Source organism: Hemiscyllium ocellatum, chromosome 8 (assembly GCF_020745735.1).
Source record: "Hemiscyllium ocellatum isolate sHemOce1 chromosome 8, sHemOce1.pat.X.cur, whole genome shotgun sequence".
In the NCBI taxonomy this organism is placed as follows: domain Eukaryota; kingdom Metazoa; phylum Chordata; class Chondrichthyes; order Orectolobiformes; family Hemiscylliidae; genus Hemiscyllium; species Hemiscyllium ocellatum.
In genome coordinates, this window is record NC_083408.1 from 85,491,013 (window position 1) to 85,512,608 (window position 21,596).

Consider the following 21,596-nt stretch of genomic DNA (forward strand, 5'->3'; position numbering starts at 1 on the left):
GCAGATCATTCTGTCTGCAGGAAATGTGTTTCATTGCGAATCCAATCAAATTGCATGGATGAGTTGGAGCAGCAATTAGAAGCAATGAGGAATTTACAAGAGCTATGGAGTGTTATCGATGCCAGTTGCAGGAAGGGAGATATACTGAAGATACAGTCAGGTACATGGGTTATCTCCAGGAGAGGGAGACAGGTTGTGCAGGAGTCTCCAATGGCTATCCCCATCTCAAACAACAGGTGTGCTGATTTGGAAAATGTAGGGGGTGATGGACTCTCAGGGGAGAAAATGTGTTGCTGGAAAAGCGCATCAGGTCAGGCAGCATCCAAGGAACAGGAAATTCGACGTTTCGGGCATAAGCTCTTCTTCGAGGAAGAGAGCTTCTTCAAGGAAGGCATCCTTGCAAGAGGATTCGCAGTAGGTTAAAATCTTCGAGGAGAAAGTGAGGTCTGCAGATGCTGGAGATCAGAGCTGAAAATGTGTTGCTGGAAAAGCGCAGCAGGTCAGGCAGCATCCAAAGAACAGGAAATTCAACGTTTCGGGCATAAGCTCTTCTTCGAGGAAGAGAGCTTCTTCAAGGAAGGCATCCTTGCAAGAGGATTCGCAGTAGGTTAAAATCTTCGAGGAGAAAGTGAGGTCTGCAGATGCTGGAGATCAGAGCTGAAAATGTGTTGCTGGAAAAGCGCAGCAGGTCAGGCAGCATCCAAAGAACAGGAAATTCAACGTTTCGGGCATAAGCCCTTTTTATGAAGGGCTTATGCCCGAAATGTCGAATTTCCTGTTCCTTGGATACTGCCTGACCTGCTTGGTTTTTCCAGCAACACATTTTCAGCTCTGATCTCCAGCATCTGCAGATCTCACTTTCTCCTTGAAGACTCTCAGGGGAAACAGGTTTCTGGTACCGAGATTGGCTGCAATGTAATGAGGGGTGTATCAGGTTCCAAGCAATCAATTGTGATACAGGCCTGTCTAGTCAGAAGAACAGACAGACATTTCTGTTGCCGACAGCGAGATACCAGGATGGTGTCTTGCCTCCTTGGCACCAGGATGAAGGACATTTCGAAGACGGTACAGAATATTCTCAAAGGGGAGAGGGAGAGAGGAGGTCTTTGTACACGTTGGAGCTAACAACATAGGAAGAGAAAAAGGATGAAATTTTGAGGAGGGAATATAGGAAATCAGGGTGTATGGGGGTAGCAGGGAGACATTGAGGAAAGAGATACGTCTGAGACTTATAGTTCGAAAAGTCAGACATTTTAAGTAGACTGGAACAAAGCAAAGAATGAGGTAGAACTGATAAAATCTTAATGCAAGAGACCTAACAGGTAAGGCAGATGAATTCAGGGCATGGTTGGGAACATGGTACTGGGATATCGTAGCAATTACACTGATATGGCTCAGGAATGAACAGGACTGGCAGCTTAATGCTCCAGAGCATAAATACCATAGGAAGGATAGAATGGGGGAGTAAGAGAGGACGGGGAGTTGTGTTTTTTGATTAGGATGAATGGTACGGCTGTACTTAGGGAGGATATTAGGATATTCCTAGGAATATATCCAGGGATGTTATTTGGGTGGTAGTGAGAAATAAGAAAAGGATCATCACCTTATTGGGATTGTACTGTAGACCCCCCGCCCCCCCAAAACACACACACACACACCAGCAGGAAATTGAGAAACTAATTTGTAAGGAGATCTCAGTTAGCTCTAAGAATAATAGGGTGATTATGCTAAGGGATTTTAATTTTCCAAACAGACTGGGACTGCCATTGTGCATGTACCTACTAAAGAAGATGCAAAGCATGACCTACTCTTGGGAAATAAGGCAGGGTAGATGACTGAAATGCCAGTGAGGGAGCACTTTGGGGCCAATGACCATAATTCTATTAGTCTTAAAATAGTGATGAAGAAGAATAGACTGGATCTAAAAGTTAAAATACAAAGTTGGAGGAAGGACAATTTTGACGGTATTAGGCAAGAACTTTCGAAAGTTCATTGGGGGTGGATGTTTGCAGATAAATGGATGGCTGGAGAATGGGAAGCCTTCAAAAATGAGATAACCAGAGTCCAGAGATGGCATGTTCCTGTTCGGGTGAAGGGCAAGGCTGGTAAGTGTAGGGAATGCTGGAAGACTGGAGAAATTCAGGTTTTGATCAAGAAAAAGAAGTAAGGGTATGTCCAGTATAGACAGAAATTGAATGAATCCCTAGAAGAGGCAGTAGGAGTCTTCTTCAGAGGGAAATCAGGAGGGCAAAAAGGGGACATGAGATAGCTTTGGCAAATGAGGTTAAAGAAAATCCAAAGGGTTTCTAAATACTGTAAGGTCAAAAGGGTAACTAGGTAGAGAATAGGACCCCTTAAAGGTCAGCAATGCCTCTTATATGCGGACCTGCAGGAGATGGGGGAGATACTAACGAGTACTTTGCATCAGTGTTTACAGTGGGGAAGGATATGGAAGACATAGAACATGGAGAAATAAATAGCAACATATTGAAAACATATCTATATTAGAGAGGAGGAGATACTGCAGTTTAAACTGCATAAAGGTGTATCTGATCAGAGAAGCTAGGGAAGTGATTACTGGGCCCCTTGCTGAGATATTTGTTTCATCGATAGTCACGGGTGAGGTGCCAGAAGACTGGAGGTTGGCTAACGTGATGCCACTATTTAAGAAAGGTGGTATGGAAAAGCCAAGGAACTATAGACCAGTGAGCCTCACATCGGTGGTGGGAGGGAATCCTGAGGGACAGGACTTATATCTAGTTGTAAAGGCAAGGACTGATTACATATAGTCAACATGGCTTTGTGGGTGAGAAATCATGTCTCACTAATTTAATTGAGTTTTTCAAAAAAAAATAATGAAGAGGATTGATGAGAGCAGGATGTTAAATGTGATCTATGTTATCTTCAGTAAGGCGTTTGACAAGGTTCCCCATGGCAGACTGGTTAGCAAGGTTAGATCACATGGAATATAAGAAAAAGTAGCCATTTGGATGTAGAAACTGGCTCATAGGTAGAAGATTGGTGATTGTGGAGTGTTGCTTTTCTGACTGCAGGCTTGTGACCAGAGGTGCACAAGGATTGGTGCTGGGTCCACTGCTTTCCATCATATATATAAATGATTTGGGTGTGATCATGAGAGGTATGGTTAGTACATTTGCAGTTGACACCAAAATTGGAGATGTTGGACATCAAAGAAGGTTACCTCAGATTACAACGGAATCTTGATAAGATGGCTGAATAGGCTGAGGAGTAGCAGATGGAGTATAAATATGAGGTGCTGCATTTTGGAAAGATAAATCAGGGCAGGACATATACACTTAATAGTAAAATCCTGGGGAGTGTTGCTGAACAAAGTTCCTTGGAAGTGGAGTTCTAGGTAGATGAGATAGTGAAAATGTTTGGTATACTTTCCTTTATTGGTCAGTGCACTGAGTGTGGGAGTTGGTGATCATGTTGTGGCTGTACATGACATTGGTTAGGGCACTTTTGGAATACTGCATGCAATTCTGGTCTTCCTGCTTTAGGAAGGATGTTGTGAAATTTGAAAGGGTTCTGAAAAGATTTACAAGGATGTTGTCAGGATTGTGGGTTTGAGCTACAGGGAGAGGTTGAATAGGTTGTGGCTGTTTTCCCTGGAGTGTTGGAGACTGAGGGTGATCTTATAGAGGTTTATAAAATCATGAAGGGCATGGGTAGGGTAAATAGACAAGATGTTTGGTGTTTGGGAATACAAAACTAAAGGGCATAGTTTTAAGATAAGAAGGGAAAGATTTAAAAGGGACCTAAGGAGCAACTTTTTCATGCAGAGGGTGGTATGTATATGGACTGAGCTGCCAGAGAAAGTGGTAAAGGCTGGGGCAATTACAATATTTAAAAGGCATCTGGATGCGTGTATTATTAGGAAGGGTTTAGAGCGATATGGGCCAAATGTTGGCAAATGGGGCTAGGTATTTTTTAGGATATCTGGATGTCATGGATGAGTGGATGGAAGGGTCTGCTTCTATGCTGTACATCTCTGTGACTCTGACTGTATGAGAAAATATTGAAATTACCACAAGTACAGTTTTTTGGAAGCGAGAGGCTCTTCGTAAGTAGGTATGGTTTATTCTGCCTCTGAATCCTACAACCACACAGCCTTGACATTGAATTCACCAGTTTCCAAACCTCCCCACCCTTCTGCCCTATTCTAGATCCAAGCCTCTGACTCGGCACCACCCTCTTGACCTGACTTACCTACATCTTCCTTCCCACCTATTCGCTCCTTCCTTCCCACAGACCTATCAGAATTCACTTCCTACCTGTATTTACCTATTGCCGTCCCACTTATCTTTCCCCAGCCTCATCCTTCTCCTCCAATTATTTCTCAGTCCCCTTCCCCTTCCCCAGTCCTGATGAAGGGTCCTGTCTGAAGCATCAACTCCCCTGCTACTCAGATGCTGTGCTTTTTCAGTGCCACACTCTATATATTCTGACTCTCCAGCATCTGCAGTCCTCAGCATCTCCTTACTATGTCATTAAAAACCTGTACTAATTTTATTAACAAAGCATCATGACAAAGATTTTTACTGAATTTACTGAAGATTTCAATAAAATGGAGAAAATAATGATTTCAAAAAGATCTCTGTCTCCAGTGACTTCAGCCCCTCGCTTTATCAATGTAAAGAATTGTAGGAGCGAAATTACCCCAGCTGGGGCAATGGCTCAGGAGGTAGACAGGACACAAGTACATAGTGAACTTTTATTCAAACAAAAGCTGGTTAACGCAGTGAGAGAGTCAAAAGATCTTCCCCGAATCTGACTTCAACGTGAAAACACAATCGTTTTCTTAATCTTTAGTTCAGATCGGAAGATGACACACTCTGATTTCACAGTAAAAAGCAGTGTTTTTATACATTTTGTATTACAATGATCATACACAATGTGGTTACTGTATTGTCCCCTTCCCTTCTGTAGGACCAGTCTTGTAAAACACCTGATCGATGATGAACACTTGTATGGACAGCCCAAGGTTCTTAAATTGTTAAACATTAGAAAAAAAACTTTGTAATCTCTAGGCCTTGGGATCTTTCTGTGTTTCACCCAAAGTTACTGGCTGTCCTCTTCTTGTTCATGTCCCTCATTGCTGATCTCTAAGGACTGCTTGAACTCTGTTGTCCATTGTAATGGCTATCTCATCAAATTCCATTTAAAAAACTTGATTCTATTATTAAAAACTCGTAATATTCTTAATAGTTTTATAATCCTTTTCCATTGCTGACATTTTTTAGCTAATCAGACAACATATGCTAGGCAGTGCTTTAATGTTTTATAATTGTGTTGTAATTTTTTAAAGAATCTTTAACTTGAACTTAGTAATATTGCAAATAATTTCAAAGACCAGCTAATTTCTGCAAGATTAATTTAGCTGCTGTAATTATGGCTGAAAACACCCTTAATGAGACTAGAAATAATTACTTATTGTAGCGATTTTTCAAAGTTTGAGTTTCAATTTCATTTTGTTGCAAGTCTTCAAAGATGTTTTGACTCCTTATCACTCTGTTTGCATTCTTTGGAATCCTGCCATTTAGATAATGTTTTCTTTTGCCTTGGAATAACTCCATCCTCAGAGACCCATTGTTTTGTTTTTGCTTCTGTTGAAGCAAGCATTTTTTAAAGTCCAGCCATTTTTTGTGTCCCTTAAAAACATGCAGTTGAAGCAGGCGTTTAAATTCCGGCCATTTTGTGTCTGTAAAAACAAACAGCTCCAACAAGAATCATTGACAATTTCCACTTTTAATTGGTTATGTACAGATGCCAAAAGTTGCTGATAGCATTCACAATCTTGCTGTCGTTACAGCTGCACAATTTGGGTTGTTAGTCAGATGTAGTGATGGTAAAAGATATTGGATAAACTTAATCTTGGTGACAAAGATGAAGTAAGAGATGTTGTAATGGGGCATCATTGTTGGTCCAGGATGTAGGCTTGGGCACTTGTAAAATTTAGCTTTAACTCCAGAAAACATGCTCCAGAATTAGTTGGTCCTGTAGCCAAGCTGATCCAGTGGAGCTACAACGCTAATATCTGCTAATTGTAGTGGAATGATTGTTAAAGTATGCAGCACTTTAGCCAGTGACATGGCTAGTTCAGGAGCACACTCTTGTGTAATGCAGACGGAATGTTGTCAGGGCCCATCGCCTTTGCAGTATCTAATGCCTTCAGCCATTTCTTGATCTCGGAAGTGAATTAAATTGCTGGAAAACTGGCATCTGTGATACTGGCCTTCCTAGGAAAAGGCCAAGATGGATCATCCTGATGGCAGCTCTGGCTGACGATAGATGCAAAGGCTTCACCTTTGTCTTTTTCACATACGTTTGGCACTATTGTTCAGGATGGGGATATTTGTGGAGCTTCCTCCCCCTGAATGTTGAGTAATTATTCATCATCGTTCATAACTGAATGTGATAGGACTGCAGAGCTTAGGTCTGATTTGTTAGATATGCACTACTACTTCTACTGTTTGTCATTGTTTCAAGTGTGACAATAATGTTAATGACTCCCACCTCAACAGACTGCACATATTTGCAGCTACAAGTTATGCAAGTGACCCAATGTCCATGGTCACAATGAAAATGATCATTTACAACAAAAATAGTTAACTAGTCAATTCCATTTTTGTTAGTTTCTGCACATGCGTTGTAACCATAGACTTTAAATTGTGCAAGTTTCCTACATGTGCATGTAGTTTGCTTTCTCTTTTTTTATTTGCTCATTACTCAAGTGATATTTCTTCTCTGGTGAGCGTAGTTCACATGACTAAGTGTTTTTGCTGATCCACTTCAGTCGTTGAGGAACAGTGGACTTCTGGGATTGTCGGTTCAGAATGCTGTGCATGTGAGCAGATTATTACTTTTGATCTGCTTTCTGTAGTCAAGACAGCATAGATTATCAATGTCTGTTGTGATATGGTTCACTGTGGAGAAAGTGACAACGACAGATGCTGGAAATCAGAGTCAAAAAGTACGGTGCTGGAAAAGCATGGCTGGTCATGCAACATCCAAGGAGTAGGAGAATCAACATTTTGAGCATAAGCTCTTCATCAGGAATGTGGGGAGTTGGGAGTGGGGGTAAGGGGGCTGAGAGATAAATGGGAGGGGGTGAGGCTGGAGGAAGGCAACTGGGAATTCGATGGTAGATGAAGGTGGAGGGTGACGCTCATAGGTCGGAGCAGAGGGTGGAGGGGATAGGTACGAAGGAAGATGAACAGATAGGACAGTTCAAGAGGATGGTGCTGACTTGGATCTAGGATAAGGTTGGGGAGGGGAGGTTAGGAAACTGGTGAAATAGACATTGATCCCATGTGATTGGAGAATCCCAAGGCAGAAGATGAGGCGTTCTTCCTCCAAGCACTGGGTGGCTAGAATTTGGCACTGGAGGAGGCCCAGGACTGAGAGTCATAGAGATGTACAGCATGGAGATAGACCCTTCGGTCCAACTCATCCATGCTGAACAGATATCCCAACCCAATCTCGTCCACGTGCAAGCACCAGGCTCATATCCCTCCAAACCCTTCCTATGCCTTTTAAATGTTGCAGTTGTACTGGCCTCTACCACTTCCTGTGGTTGCTCATTCCATACACATATCACCCTCTGCGTGAAAAAGTTGCCCCTTAGGTCTCTTTTATATTTTTCACTTCTTATCCTAAACCTGTGCTCTCTAGTTCTGGACTCCCCCCACCCCAGTGAAAAGACTTTGACTATTTATCCTATCCATGTCCCTCATGATTTTGTAAACCTCTACAAGGTCACCCCTCAGCTTCCGGCGCTCCAGGGAAGACAGCCCCAGCCTATTCAACCTCAAATCCTCTAACTGTGGCAACATTCTTGTAAATATTTTCTGAACTCTTTCGAGTTTCACAACATCCTTTCGATAGGAAGGAGACCAGAGTTGGGCACAATATTCTAAAAGTGGCCCAACTAATGTCCTATACAACACAACATGACCTCTCAACTTCTGTACTCAATACTCTGACCAATAAGGGAAAGCATACAAACACCTTCTTCACTATCCTATCTACTTTCAAGGAGCTGTGAACCTGCACTCCAAGGTCTCTTTGTTCAGGAACACCCCCTAGGACCTTACCATTAAGTGTCTAAGTCCTGTTAAGATTTGCTTTTCCAAAATGCAGCACCTCACATTTTATCTAAATTAAATTCCATCTGTCACTCTTCAACCCATTGACCCATCTGATCAAGATCTCATTATAATCTGGGGTATCCTTTGGTGTCCACTACACCTCCAATTTTGGTATCATCTGAAAACTTATTAACTATATCTTTTTATGCTCACATCTAAATCATTTATATAAAAGGCAAAACGTAGTGGATGCAACATTGATCCTTGTGGCACTCCACTGGTCACAGACCTCCAGTCTGAAAAACAACCCTCCATCACTACCCTCTGTCTTCTATCTTCAAGCCAGTTCTGTATTCAAATGGCTAGTTCTCCCTGTATTCTATGGAACTTGCATGACCTTCACAGAGTGGGAGGGGGAGTTGAAGAGTTGGCTGTAGGTCGGTGGGGTTGTTTAGTGTGTGTGTGTCTCAGAGATGTTCTGTGAAAAGTTCCATAAGTTCGCATCCTGTCTCCCCATTATAGGGGCAACCACATCGAGAGCAACTTCACAGTAGATGACGTGTGTGGAGATGCAGGAAAATTTCTGTCAAATGTGGAAGGATCTTTTGGGGCCTTGGATGGAGGAGAGGGGTGAAATGTGGGTGCAGGCTTTACACATCTTGCAGTGGCAAGGGAAGTTGCCAGGAGTGGAGGGAGAGTTAGTGGGGGGCATGGACCTGACAAGATAGTTGCCGTGGGAATGGTCTGTGCAGAACGCAGATCAGGGTGGGAAGGGAAATATCTCTCTGTGATGGGGTCTGTTTGTAGGTGGTGGAAATGGCAGAGGATGATGCGTTGTATCCGGAGTTTGGTGGGGTGGAAGGTGAGGAGCAGGTGGGGTCTTTCCTTGTTGCAACTGGAAGGGTGGGTTTCAAGCGTGGAGGTGCAGGAGGTGGAGAAGGGCATCGTTGACCATGTGGGAGGGGAATTTGCAGTCCTTGAAGAAGGAGGCCATCTGGGATATCTTATGGTGGAATTCGTCCTCCTGGGAGTAGATGTGCCAAAGGAATTGGGATTAAGAGTTTTTACAGGAGGCAGGGTGGGAGGGGCTGTAGTTCAGGTAGCTGTGGGAGTCTGTGGGTTTGAAGTAGATGTTTGTGTTAAGTCAGTCACCAGAAATGGAAATGGACATGGAGAGATCCAAGAAGGGGAGGGAGGTGTCTGAGATGGTCCAGGTGAACTTGAGTCAAGGTGAAAGATGTTTGTGAAGTTGGTGAACTGCTCAATCTTGTCGTGGGAGCACGAGGTGGCGATGATACAATTATTGATGTCGCGGAGGAAAAGGTGGGAAATGATGCCGGTGTAGCTGCGGAGGATGGACTGTTCCATATACCCGACAAAGAGGCAGGCATAGCTGGGGCCTATGTGGGTGCCCATTGCTGCCCCTTTAGTCTGGAGGAAGTGGGAGGATTCGAAGGAGAAATTATTGATGTTGAGGATCAGTTCACCCAATCGAATGAGTACATTGGTAGAAGGGTGGAAGAGTACTGTTCATTCAGCAGGACAGGAGGAAATGGAAGGCTTGGAGGCCTTCATAATGGCGGATGGATGTGTGCAGGGACTACACATGCCACGGATGGAAGTTTGGCGTTCGTGATGGACTGGGCTGTGTTCACAACTCTCTGTACTTTCTTGTGGTTCTGGGCAGAGCAGTTGCCATACCAAGCAGTATCCATCCAGATAGAGTGCATGTATTTTTACAGACATGCCAAATTTCTTTAGCCTCCTGAGAAAGTAGAGGTGTTGTTGTGCTTTCTTGACTGTCTCATCAACGTGGCTGAGCACACTGTTTGCATTGTGTTTGCCAAAGCTGAGCATTGACATGATTGGTTCTCCAAAGTTTCATCAAAATGAAATTTTGCCTTCTGTTATTTCACCTTGATTTTTGTCACTCAAACCTATTAACACTTCTAATGGAACCAGTTTTTTGGTATTGGAAGAGTAGTTTAATCTTTGGACTAGATTGCATCTGATGCCTTCAGTAGGTTTATGTCTCCACTTGCCTTGTACAAGTTTGTTTAATTTTCTGTCTGATCCCTTTCACTGCTGCCTCTGTCTTCCCATTTGACTGGAGATACTGTAAAGATGATATATGGTGTTAAATTTCCTACTCCTTTGTGAAGCAGCTAAACTCTTCACTCTTGAATCGAAGGCAATTGTCACAACACAAAGATGGAAGTTGAGGGGGACCTGATTGTGTCAACCTCAATCATGAAAGGTATAGATAAGGTGGATAGCAAGAAGCTTTTTACCAGAGTGGGTCTCAATTACTAGGGGTCATGAGTTCAAGGTGAGAGGGGAAAAGTTTAAGGGAGATATGCGTGGAAAGTTCTTTACTCAGAGGGTGGTGGGTGCCAATGGAAGTGGTAGAGGCAGGCATGATAGCATCATTTAAGATGTATCTACACAGATACATGAATGAGCAGGGAGCAGAGGGATACAGATCCTTGGAAAATAGGCAACAGGGTTAGATAGAGGATCAGAATCAGTGCAGGCTTGGAGGGCTGAATGGCCTGTTCCTGTGCTGTGATTTTCTTTGTTCTTTGGATGCAGTGCCATAAAAAGTGCATGTGCCCTTATTCAAAAAAGGCTGCAAAGAAAAACCCTGGGAATTATAGACCAGTAAGCCTAATATCTGTGCAAGGTAAGTTACTTGAAAAGATTCTGAAGGATAAGATATACATGCATTTGGAAAGCCATGGTTTGACTTTGTTAATGGGAGGTTATGCCTCACAAATTTTTTTAGAGTTCTTTGATGAAGTGACCAGGAGGGTTGATGAGGGTAGTGCGGTAGGCGTAGTCTGTACAGACTTAAGTAAGGCCTTTGATAAATTTCCACATGGTAGGCTGCTGTGAAAGGTTAGATCGTATGGAATCCAGGGAGAGCTGGCAAATTCGAAACACAATTGGCTTCATGGTAGGCAGCAGAGGGTAATTGTAGGTGGATGCTTGTTAGATTGTAAGCCTGTGACTAGTTGTGTCCATCAGGGGTCAGTGCTGAGCCTGTTGCTGTTTGTTATTTATATCAAAGATTTGGATGAGAATGTACAAGGCATAATTAGTAAGTTTGCAGTGACACTAAAAAAGGGCGGTATCATGGACAGCGAGAAAGGCTATCAGAAATTGCAGCAGCAGGGGAAGTATGCTGAGAAACAGCAAATAGAGTTTAATATATATCAGTGTTTTTGGAAAGTCCAATCAAGGTAGGAGTTTTATGGTGAATGATAGGGTCTTGAGGAGTGAAGTGGAAGAGAGGGATCTTGGAGTTCAGCTGGACAGTTCCCTAAAAGTGGAGACACAAGTAGACAGCAGTGAAGAAGGCTTTTGGCACACCTCCTTCGTCAGTGTGGACATTGAGTATTGAAGTTATTTTGCAGTTATACTGGACATTGGTTTTAGATTAGATTCCCTACAGTATGGGAACTGGCCCTTCGACCCAACAAGTTCACGCCAACCCTCTGAAGAGTATCCCACCATATATTTACCCCTGACTAATGTACCTAACACTATGGACAATTTATCATGGCCAGTTCACCTGGCCTGCACTTCTTTGGATTGTGGGAGGAAACCCATGCAGACATTGGAAGAATGTGCAAACTCCACACAGACAATCGCCCTAGGCAGGAATTGAACCTAAGTCCCTGGCGCTGTGAGGCAGCATTGCTAACCTCTGAGCCACTGTGCTGTACTTAGAGTATGTGTTCAGTTTTGGTCACCTTGCTATAGGAACGAAGTTATTAAATTGGAAAGGGTGCAGAAGAAATTTACAAGGATGTGCCAGGACTCAAGAGTCTGAATTAAAGGGAATGGTTAGATGAGCTATGACTTTTTTCTTTACAGCGTAGTAGACTGAGAGGGGAATCTTACACAAGTGTATAAGATCATGAGAGCCATAGATAAGGTGAATGCACTCAGTCTTTTCCCCGGAGTTGGGGAATTGAAGACTAGAGGGTATCAGTTTAAGGTGAAAAGGGAAGCTGAGGGGTAACTTTGTTTTACACAGAGAGTGGTACGCAATTGGAAGTGGTTGAGGCGGGTACATTAACAATTTTTAAAAGGCATTTGAACAAATACGTGGATAGGAAAGGTTTAGAAGGCTATGGGTAGGGAAATGGATTAATGTGGATGGACATTTTGATTGGCACGGGCCAGTTTGGGCTGAAGGGCCTGTGCTATAGAACTGTAGGATTCTATGACTGAGTATGCAAGATCAATGAATGTAACTTCAAAAGCCAATTTTGAACAACTGCACTACTACTATCACTCACTTCTTGATGCACCACATTGATCACTCACCAATAAATAAACTCAACTAATCATAACTCATCCCTAATATAGTCATGTTTTGGAGATGCTGGTGTTGGACTGGGGTGTACAAAGTTAAAAATCACACAACACCAGGTTATAGTCCAACAGGTTTAATTGGAAGCGCACTAGCTTTCGGAGCGTCGCAGATGAAGGACCTGATGAAGGAGCGATGCTCCGAATGCTAGTGTGCTTCCAATTAAACCTGTTGGACTATAACGTGATGTTGTGCGATTTTTAACTTCGTACCTAATATAGCCTTCCTTCATCTTCAAGAGCTTAGTCTTCTGCAAGCCTCGCACTCTCATCTTTTTTCTCGTCCAGATATTTATCTTTTTCTTCTTCAAGTTCTTATTTCTCTTTCAGCTCTTTTTTTTTCTGTCTGTTCTTCTTCCTCTTACAGCTCTTCCTGCTCCTGGCAGCTTGTCCTACTTTGTGTCATCTCTGCTCATTTGCCCTGTAGTACAAAGGAAGCATATTCTGTTGCACCCATGAAGCAAGTAATATTTATATAATTGTTGAAGTCAGGACAACTCCTTCCTGTAGACAAGGAGTTTTAAAAGTCTTTGGAATTTAAAAATATTTGGAACCAAATATTTCTGCAATAATGCATCAGACCAATGAGCTGCTGAACACTTTTTTTAAGCATAGACATTAACTTTCACAGTTCCAGAGTGGCAGCTCTGGCTTCAAGTCATGGTCTGGTTATTCTGCATACATTGGTGGATGCTTTCTGTATATGCACTGTGTTCTCAGCATAATGGAGGGCAACATGGCTAATATAGTAAAGCATGTGCATTATGATCTTGTACTATCCCCTGTTCAGAAGCAAGATGTAGGATATCAGGTAACCAACTTGGAGGAAAAATAGTATTTGCGGTGCTGAGAAGTCGAATTCTTAGCAAGAGCATCATTTATGCTGTAAACTTGATTTAGTTATATTTTCTCTGCAGACCAGAAATTGCACCAAGCTTTTCTCCTCTCCCAGTTAATTTATAAGATTAAGAGATGTGTGACTATCTTATCAGGCAACAACTGAAGTAGTATGTCTCATAATAGTAACCACAGTTCAAAAGTACTTCATTGGCTGTAAACTACTTTCAGACATCCTAAAATTGTGAAGGGTATTTGGGTCATGTAGCTCTTTCATTTAAAACAAAATACTTTGTATATTTTGGTTAGGATTTCAAGGCATAAGAGGAAACTTATTAGAGAATTACTTGTTACCAGTGGATGAATGACAGACTAAATACAGACTAGAGTTCTTCTTTTTAGAATTGAGAAGGTTAAGGGGAGATTTGATTGAAGTAGTTAAAAATCTGAGGATTTTGATAGAGAAGTTTGAAGAAATTGTTTCCATTCGCAGAAGGGTCAGTCATCAGTGGACACATATTTCAGGTAATTAGGAAAGGAACCAGAGAAGACAGGAAAACTTTACTTCTTATATAAGGCAAACAGGAGTTGTCTGACTATAAGGTGATGGTAGCAGATTGAATAATTTTCTGAAAGGAATTACATAAATACTTGGAAAAAAATAACAGGGTTATGAGAAAGAGCATGGGCATGGGACTAACTGAATAGTTTACTTAGAGCCATTATGGACAGTATGGACCAAATGGGTCCATTCTGTGTGTTTTTTTAATGATTGCACAATGTTTTACTGCATCTATAGGAGAGTTCTCAGCCTTTTGTTGCATCTGAGAGAGCACCCTTCCAGTCACTTTTCATGTTTTAAAAAAAATTACAAACCCCTCTAACATGCATACTAATTTTGGCCTCTAAAGCATCCCAGTTTTAATTACTGTACCATTCACAACTATTCTTTCAGTTACCTAGGTTCTAAGATCTGGAACTCTTATCTGTAAATCTCTTTGCCTCTGTATCTCTTTTTCTTTCCATAAGGTACATTATACCCCATCTCTTTGACCGAGACTTTGGACATCTCTAATGTCTTTCATTGTTTAGTGCTATAATTTGTTCTATAATACCATTTGTGAAGTGTCTAGGGAGTTATGTTAGCCATTTGCTGGACAAAGCAAAGCATTATTAGATTCTGCTCTCCTCTGCTATAACTTCGCCACAATAAACTATCTTCATAAATCTCTTTTGTCTTACCTCTTGTAGAATCAGCCCTAACTAGTAAAGGACTTCTTTGTCACTAAGATTGGACCAGTAGCTCAGCTGCCTCAGGTACTTTCCTCCATTCATCTAATCTGCCAAGCAAATTTCAAATTAATTCTCTTTTGGTTTCCTAAACTCTATTCTCAGTATACGACTGATTGCTTAACTGCTTTTCATAGAGTCATACCGCAGGGAAACAGACCCTTTGGTCCAACAAGTCCATGCCAAACATAATCCCAAACTAGTCCAGGCCCATATCTCTCTAAATCTTTCCTATTCATGTATCCATCCAAATATCTTTTAAACAGTGTAATTGTACCCACATCTACCACTTCCTCAGGAAGTTAATTCCACATGCAAACCACTCTCTGTGTAAAATAAGTGCCTCTTAATGTCTTTTTAAATCTATCTCCTCCTGGACCAGAGCTGATTTTTTTTAAAATGATACCTGCTTGGAACTAATGACCCCCTCCTTCAAAATAACAAAATGCATCCTGTGTGACAGCTTATCTGCCTTAATATCACCACTGAGAAATGTTATTTGACATTACTCTTGTGAAGTGCCATTGGGCATTCCACTACATTAAAGTTGCTATATAAACACAATTATTATTGTGAAAGTAATTAGGATGGAAAACCTACAAAATCTTAGTCATGAATCTTCATGTAAATTTAATATTTAATGATGTGTTGATTGTTGATGCCTCTAATTTCTTTGTAATCATAATTCCTCATGTTAAAAGCATCCCTTATTTGTCTTTGTGTGTAATGCATTCAACCTTTGTCCTTGCAGCTTACAGTGCAGGTCATTCCAGGAACTTGATGGACCCATACCTAACCCAGAATCATATGACATCCCATTACAATAGAATCCTCTCTGCCAAAGGTAATGTGTGATGTACTTTTCTGTATATCTATGTGGCCATCAAGAGTTTCAATCCCTTAGAATTTTTATAATTTCTATGGCTGATGAACTGAATTCTGACTTCATTTCAGTCTTTTAGAAAATTTTGCTAATATTTAGCACACTGGAGAATATAGTATGAGCAAAATGAATTAGGTAATTTTCTTCTTGTTGTGAGGAATGGACAAGTTATCTTACTTGTATAATATTTGGGATTACCATCGCAATTGTTGCATTGGTCTTTTTGCGGTGAATTAGGGATTCACAGCATGATTAACAGTTTGATTAGCCACGACATGTAAAATGGCCAAATCATGGCTTACAATGGAAGTTAAAGATAGTATTAGATGCAAAAAGGAGGCAGACAAATTGGCAAGAAAAAATAACAATAGATCTGAGAATTAGGGAAAAGATTAGAAGTTAGCAAAGAAGGACCAAAGGATTGAATAAGAAGGGGAAAATAAGGTATGCCAGTCAGTTTCTGGGGAACATAAGAACTCACTGTAAATGCTTCTATAGGTCTGTAAAGAGAAGAAGATTGGTGAAAACTAATATAGATTCCTTACGGTCAGAAATAGGATAATTTACAACAGCGAACAAAGAAATAGCTGATGAACTGAATTCTAACTTCACTTCAGTTTTCACAAATGAGGACATAAATAATGTACCAGAAATGATGAGGAACGCAGGGTTTAGTGAGAGAGAGGAGCTGAAGCAAATCTATTGGAGAAATTGATGGGTTTGTAAATCCCCAGAGCCTGATGATCTACATTCCATAGTACTTAATGAAGTGGCCCTAGAAGTAGAATTTGTGGTCTTCTTCCAAGATCCTTTAGACTGTGGAACAGTTCCTATAGATTGGAAGATAGCTAATGTAACCCCACTATTTAACAAGGTGGATAGAGAGAAAATATGGAATTATAGACCAGTGAGTCTGATGTTGATAGAAGATGCTTGAGTCCATTATCACGACTTTTATAGCAGAACACTTAGCATACAGTGCACTATGGTTTCTTTATCTGAGAAGGGATGTTGTTGCTATATAGGGAGTGCAATGAAGGTTTACCAATTTGATTCCTGGGATGACAGAATTGAAGTTTAAGGAAGAGGTTGGCCCAGTTAGGATTGTATTCACTGGAGTTCAGAAGAAAGAGAGAGGAATCTCAGAGAAACCTATAAAATTCTAATAGGTTTGGACAGTTAGTTGCAGGAAGGATGTTCCTGATGGAGGGAGAGCCCAGCGTCAGCGATAGTGGTTTAAGAGTAAGGGTTAAACCTTTTAGGACTGAGGTAAGAAGACAAATCTTCAACCATAGAGTAGTGAAACTGTGGAATTCACTATCACAGAAAGTGGTTGATGCTGAAAAAAATGTGTTTTCACTAGGGAGGTAAATGTAGCTCTTGTGGCTAAAGGAATCAAGAGATATGGAGAAAGGTACAATCATATTGAATGGCAGAGCAGGCTCAAGGCATCAAATAGCCTAATTCTGCTTCTATCTTCTATATTTTTATGAATTCTTATTTAAACTAGCCAATAGATTGGTTAGTTCCACAGTCAAAGGTGTATTGACTGTCTCAAACTCGTGCAATAAAGATGCACCATCCATGCCATTGGAGGAGTTGTCTCACTTGACTCCAACCCAGAATTCAGATTTGGAGATACAGTCTCTGGACTTAGACTTAACTGCATCTTATCATTTAGATGCAAGAATGCAGTCACAGAAGTTATAATCTGTTGTTATTATTACAGGAGCATTTTTGCCAACCATTTTGTCAATTGCAACATTTAAAAGAAAATTTTTATTGGCAATTAAATGAGACCAAATTATGTTCTGCTGGTATTAGTGAATACTTCCAAGCATCACAATATTTTGTGGCAGATAAGGTGCTTGAGCTCCTATTTGGTGGAAAATCCGAAATATTAAAGAGAAGATGGTAGCATTCAATGAATAAAGAAACAAAGTTAATGTTGTTATACTTCAAAATGCCAGGTGAAGGATGGAAGTGGATCCTAAGCTCTACATGTTTTTCAAAGTTTCCTTGCTATATATATCTATGACTCTATTCATAGAGGCAAATGTTATAACCATCCATCTCTCCACCCAACAACCTTAGTTTCAGTACATTCCTATTTATAGTAGCACAGATGAACCACCAGTTAACATTGGCTATCTTTTATACAATTAAACATAATTTATACGCCGTTAATGCATGTTTCAGTTTGATAAGATTGCTGTGGACTGCTAATGCTTAGAAAGGCAGGTTCTGAACTTATTGAAACCAGGAAGGTTTAGATTAGATTAGATTAGATTACTTACAGTGTGGAAACAGGCCTTTCGGCCCAACAAGTCCACACCGACCGCCGAAGCGCAACCCACCCATACCCCTACATTTACCCCTTAGCTAACACTACGGGCAATTTAGCATGGCCAATTCACCTGACCCGCACATCTTTGGACAGTGGGAGGAAACCGGAGCACCCGGAGAAAACCCACGCAGACACGGGGAGAACGTGCAAACTCCACACAGTCTGTCGCCTGAGTCGGGAATTGAACCCGGGTCTCTGGCGCTGTGAGGCAGCAGTGCTAACCACTGTGCCACCGTGCCGCCCATGGTCTGAAGTATTTAATCAAAAGATGAAGCCCTTGAACTTCTCCTGAGCTTTGTTGAAGCTGTGTACGAGAAGAGCAGAACTTCTTTAAAGAGAATATTCCCAGAATGGAAATGACGGTGAATTAAAATAAACAAACACAGAAATTGCTGGAGAAACTCAGCAGATCTGGCAGCATCTGAGAAAAACACTAATTATGCACAAATTCAAAATAAATAATATTTATGCTGGAAATACAAAATAGAAAAAATGTTGGAAATACTCAGCAAATCAGACATCACTGCTTTGGGAACGGGCAACTAAATGAACGCATGTGGGGTAAAAGAATCTGCCACCAATTAAATAAGGAGGCTCATGTAAATAAAGCATCAATGGTAACAAAGAATGGTTAGGCAAATGACTTTTTTTGGTAGCTCTGTGTAATTCTAAGATGTTGCATCTCAAAGAGTATTCAATCCCTTGTAAAAGTTAACCACTTTTTATCCTTTCAGCTTCAGTGGATTGTTCTGTTCCAAAAAGCATGCTGTTAAGCATAAAATGTAAGTAATTCACTTGTTTTAAGTAAAGCCAGGGAAACATATTGCATAGAATCTATGATGATAAGAAATGTTTGAATATTTTGTGGAAAATAGAGATATTGGGCTACTTTTTCTCGGAATTTGAATATGCAGAAGTTATGCTGTTGCAGTTTATAGCAACACACTAAGCAAGATTTGTGTTGACACTTGATTTTAGTTATAATACAAAACAAGTGATAGCTAACTATCTGCTCACCTATATGCAGCATCAGATATTCAGCTGTAGTGCAATTAGTAGAATCCATTTAAGAAAAAATATATAAAAGTGCTCATTTGCACCACTCCCATGACCAATTTCTAGCATTGCTCGCTTGCACTGACAATATCACCTGGTCAGCAATGTTTAAATTTCTTCTGAATTTGTTATCAAATTCACTTGTGCGGGAATTGTCTTTTGTGCATCACTTAGGGACATAGAGATGTACAGCACGGAAACAAACCCTTCGGTCTACTTGTCCATGCTGACCAGATATCCTAAACAAATCTCGTCCCATTTGCCAGAATTTGGCCCATATCTCGCTAAACCCTTCTTAATCATATGCCTTTTAAATATTGTAATTGTACCAGCCTTCACCATTTCTCCTGGCAGCTCATTCCATCCACACAACACCAATTTGTGCAAAAGTTGCCTCTTAGGTCCCTTTTAAATCTTTCCCTTCTCATCTTAAACCTATGCTGTTTAGTTTTGGACTTGCCCACTCCAGGGAAATGACCTTGTCTATTTACCCTATCCATGCTCCTCATGATTTTATAAACCTCTATAAGGTCACCCCTCAGCCTCCACTGCTGCAGGGAGAAAAGCCCCAGCCTATTCAGCCTCTTTTGATAGCTCAAACTGTCCAACCCTGGCAACATAATTGTAAATCTTTTCTGAACCCCTTCAAGTTTCACAACATCCTTCCTAAACTCAATGCACTGACCAATAAAGGCAAGCATACCAAACGTGTTCTTCACTATTCTGTCTATCTGGGTCTGTACTTCCAAGGAACTATGAACCTGCATTCCAAGGTGTCTTTGTTCATTAACATTCCCCAGGACCTTACCATTAAGTGAATAAGTCCTGCCCTGGTTTGCCTTTCCAAAATGCAGCACCTCACATTTCTCTAAATTAACCTCCCTCCACCACTCCTTGGCCCATTGGCCCATCTGATCAAGGTCCTGTTATATTCTGAGGTAACCTTCTATGTTGTGTGCTATACCTTTAATTTTGGTGTCACCTGCAACCTTGCTAACCATATGTGAACTGATGTTCATATCCAAATTATTTATATAAATGATGAAAAGCAGTGAACCCAGCACCGATTCTTGTGGCACACTGCTGGTCACAGGTCTCCACTCTGAAAAACAATCCTCCCCCACCACTCTATGCGTTCTACCTTTGAGCAAGTTCTGTATCCAAATGAGTAGTTCCGCCTGTGTTCCACGTGATCTAACCTTGCTAACCAGTTTGCCATGAGGAACCTTGTCAAACGCCTTACTGAAGACCATATCGATCACATCCACCACTTTGTCCTCATCAATTCTCTTTGTTACTTGCTGAAAAAGCTCAATTAAACTAGTGAGAAATGAGTTCTCACACACAAGGCCATGTTGACTATCCCTAATCAGTCTTTGCCTTTCCAAATACGTAAATCTTGCCCCTCAGGATTCCCTCCAACAATTTGCCCATCATCGATGTCAGGCTCACTGGGCTATTAGTCCATGGCTTTTCCTTACCACCTTTCTTAAATAGTGGCACCACATTAGCCAACCTCCAGTTTTCTGGCACCTCATCTGTGGCCATCTATGATGCAAATATCTCAGCAGAGGGCTCAGCAATCACTTTCGTGGCTTCCCACAGAGTTCTAGGGTACCCTGATCAGTTCCTGGGGATTTATCCACCTTTGTATTTTAAGACATCCAGCACCACCTCCTCTGTAGCATGGGCATTTTTTCAAGATGTTGCTATTTATTTCCCTATGTTCTCTACTTTCCATGTCATTCTCCACAGTAAACACTGATGCAAAGTACTCATTTAGTATCTCCCCTGTCTCCTGTGGTTTCACACATGGGTGGCTTTGCTGATCTTTAAGGGGCCCTGTTCTCTCCCTAGTTACTCTTTTGTATTTAATATAGATCTTGACTTTCAAAAGAAAACCAGAGCATCCAACAAATCCTGTTTATTTTGGCTGCCCGACTTAATTCTGTTTACTGGCACAAATATGATGGCATACCAATAATATAACTGGGACAGTTAATGCCAATAAACATAGGTGGCCACTTTAGAAAATGAAAAAGCAAGTTGGAGTGCAATTTGACTGGCTTAGTGCTTCACACCTTATTCTAAATTCACATCTTGAAGTGAATATGAAAATATAATAAAGCATCAATCTGATGGTAAATTGTTCTTTTGTTCTTTAGATAAAGACCAACTGAAGAAGCAAAATCTACAAACTAAATACAAAAAAGGATTCATTCCTGCAAGATCAGAATCTTGGTCCAGCTCTGGTAGCAGTGGAAGGTTAACTATAACAGAATCCATTCAGGTATGTTCACTTCTGACAAATGTGAACGCATCTTCAGAGATGTGACATTTTACTTATGGTTCAATAGACATCACTATAGAATTTAAAGTCTTTAGTCAATTACTGACCTTCCTTGAGCTCTCAAAATCTGTTTGCATTTTTTAATTAGAAGTTGGAAGACAGATTTTGTAAACATTAAAATAGCCTGTGGTGCTATAGTCCAAAAGTCTCATCCCACCATATCTCTTCCATCTCTGCTAGTTCTGCAATTCTGCTATTTAACTCCCGCTTCCTAAGTGTCACAGCCTTCTACGCTCTGGTGCTGGTGGTATGATATTCAGCTCCACTTATGGTAATACTTTGTTTGAGAATGCTTTTAAAATTGGAGGATGAGACATCAAAATGAATGGATGAGGGAGG

At 41.0% G+C, this 21,596-nt stretch overlaps 1 protein-coding gene across 1 annotated transcript in view; it reads left to right on the forward strand.

Annotated features, from left to right (window-relative positions):
• LOC132818207 (spermatogenesis-associated protein 7 homolog) overlaps nucleotides 1-21,596 on the forward strand; it is a 78,708-nt gene that overhangs the window by 17,542 nt on the left and 39,570 nt on the right. The window contains exons 2-4 of the mRNA XM_060828986.1: nucleotides 15,373-15,465; nucleotides 18,586-18,633; nucleotides 21,073-21,197. Of these exons, the coding sequence (XP_060684969.1) occupies nucleotides 15,373-15,465; nucleotides 18,586-18,633; nucleotides 21,073-21,197 (266 nt within the window). The remainder of the gene's footprint in view (nucleotides 1-15,372; nucleotides 15,466-18,585; nucleotides 18,634-21,072; nucleotides 21,198-21,596) is intronic.